This window comes from Equus quagga, chromosome 8, assembly GCF_021613505.1.
Source record: "Equus quagga isolate Etosha38 chromosome 8, UCLA_HA_Equagga_1.0, whole genome shotgun sequence".
NCBI classification, from domain to species: domain Eukaryota; kingdom Metazoa; phylum Chordata; class Mammalia; order Perissodactyla; family Equidae; genus Equus; species Equus quagga.
In genome coordinates, this window is record NC_060274.1 from 120018719 (window position 1) to 120020571 (window position 1853).

The 1853-nt window shown below is 51.6% G+C and overlaps 1 gene segment (V, D, J or C); it reads left to right on the forward strand.

The window, feature by feature from the left end:
• Nucleotides 1–633: 633 nt before the first annotated feature.
• LOC124243377 (T cell receptor beta variable 9-like) lies at nt 634–1481 on the forward strand. The segment is given in 3 exon segments: nt 634–696; nt 831–1271; nt 1471–1481. Coding segments are annotated over 3 exon segments (501 nt in total).
• Nucleotides 1482–1853: the final 372 nt, after the last annotated feature.

The window sequence follows — 1853 nt, forward strand, 5'->3', positions numbered from 1 at the left end:
TAGACAGCAGGTGGGAATCCATGAGACTGTGGACCTTCAGCCAAGAGGAGGCACTGTGGACCCACAGTCTTTACTGCAAGGCACCCTGGGAGGGTTGAGAGACTGGCCCAGGAGGGTACAGTTAAGGGAATTCTTTGTCATGCCTGCATCCGGCAGGGGCATTGAGCTCATTGGGTCCATTGGTCCTGGGACACGTGGAGCTAACAGGCTCCTCACCGCCCATGGAAGTAGAGACCCGTTTGAACCTCAGTGGGCACCAAGGGGGCCATCTCCTGGAGCCTGAACAGGAAGTGGAGGCCAAAGGGGTTGGGGCAGCAAGGGCTGGGAAACTGGTGTCAGGCAGGGGCAGGCAGAGGGAAATCAGGCATGTCGTGGGCTATGGGGATGGAGCTCAATTCACACCCACCCTTTGTTGAGGACCTGTGCAGGACAAGAATGGCGCCTAGAGTAGCTGACCCTGGGTACTGCCGAGAGGGACACTGGGCCTGGGTGTCTGCAGAGAGAATAACAGCAGAGCAGTGACGTCAGAGCAGTGACTTCATAGACAAATGCTCCTATCAGGGAAATGGGAAATTTACAACTGTAAGCCACTCACCCTAAGAGACCCCGCCCTTGAGTTGGAGGTATCTTGGGTGCCTGATGCTGCCATGGGCTCCAGGCTCCTTTGCTGTGTGGCTCTTTGTCTCCTGGAAGCAGGTGAGTCCTGGGCACAGGGGGACAGCCTCTGCTGTGCATTTGCCATGCCTGAAATAGGAGCCTGCCCATGATGGCTGCAGCAGGAGGCTGTCCCTGTGCTCTGCCCTCAGCTTCTTTCTGTCTCCTCCCAACAGGCCAAGTGGATTCTGGAGTCATCCAAACCCCAAGACACCTGATCAAAGCAAAAGGACAACACATGACACTGAAATGTTCCCCTATATCTACACATCTCTCTGTGTACTGGTACCAACAGGCCCTGGGCCAGGGACCCCAGTTCCTCATTCAGTATTACGATGGAGAAGAGAGAGAAAAAGGAAACATCTCGGGTCGATTCTCAGGTCAACAGTTTCGTGATCGAAGCTCTGAGCTGAATGTGAGCATCCTGGAGCTGACTGACTCTGCTTTGTATCTCTGTGCCAGCAGCTTGGCACAGCCCTACATGATCAGCAGCCTACAGCACAAAAACTTTCCTGCCCCAGCTCAGGAAGTGAACATGAGGGTGGTAGCTGCCAGGGAGACAGGCTCAGGGCCTCAGTTATCAGACAGGCCTTCCCCTGACACTTTTCCTGCTTCTTGTATGTGTGCTGTGTTTTACGCTCACAGAAATCACACAACAGAAGTATTACTTTATCGTTCATGTGTGTGGTGGGAAGTTAGTTTCCCGGGTCTCATATTTCATAACTGGCAGGACAAGGAATTAAACTCAAGCCTATGCCTCAACACCTGTGGTCCCCACCCCCAGAACTGTCCCCTCATGTGGATTCCCTTTTCTAGGGCCAGATTAGCAGGACTGGGAAGGTCATGCATCATATGTGGTTATTATGACCACTTTCATGCCAACTTCAGGAACATATGACTTCAAGACAAAGCATATCCATTGATCCTTCATTGTGAGAAAAAAGGCAGACACCATTTCTGCACTGTCGCGGCTGCATGGACCTCGGTGATGTATCTTTCACGGGGGCTGTGTGAGTAGGGAGGTTTCCAGATCTGCCTTCCCAGCTGCACAGCAGAGGGAATGGGATATTTGCAAGGAACAGTGTGTCTTCCTGTACGTGATACAATTACCATGAGGGGAAGGAACACAGAATAATCCTTATTTCTTCCCTAGCTTCTTTTATTCATTAAACATTTTTTTGTCTCTTACTTTGTTCAAG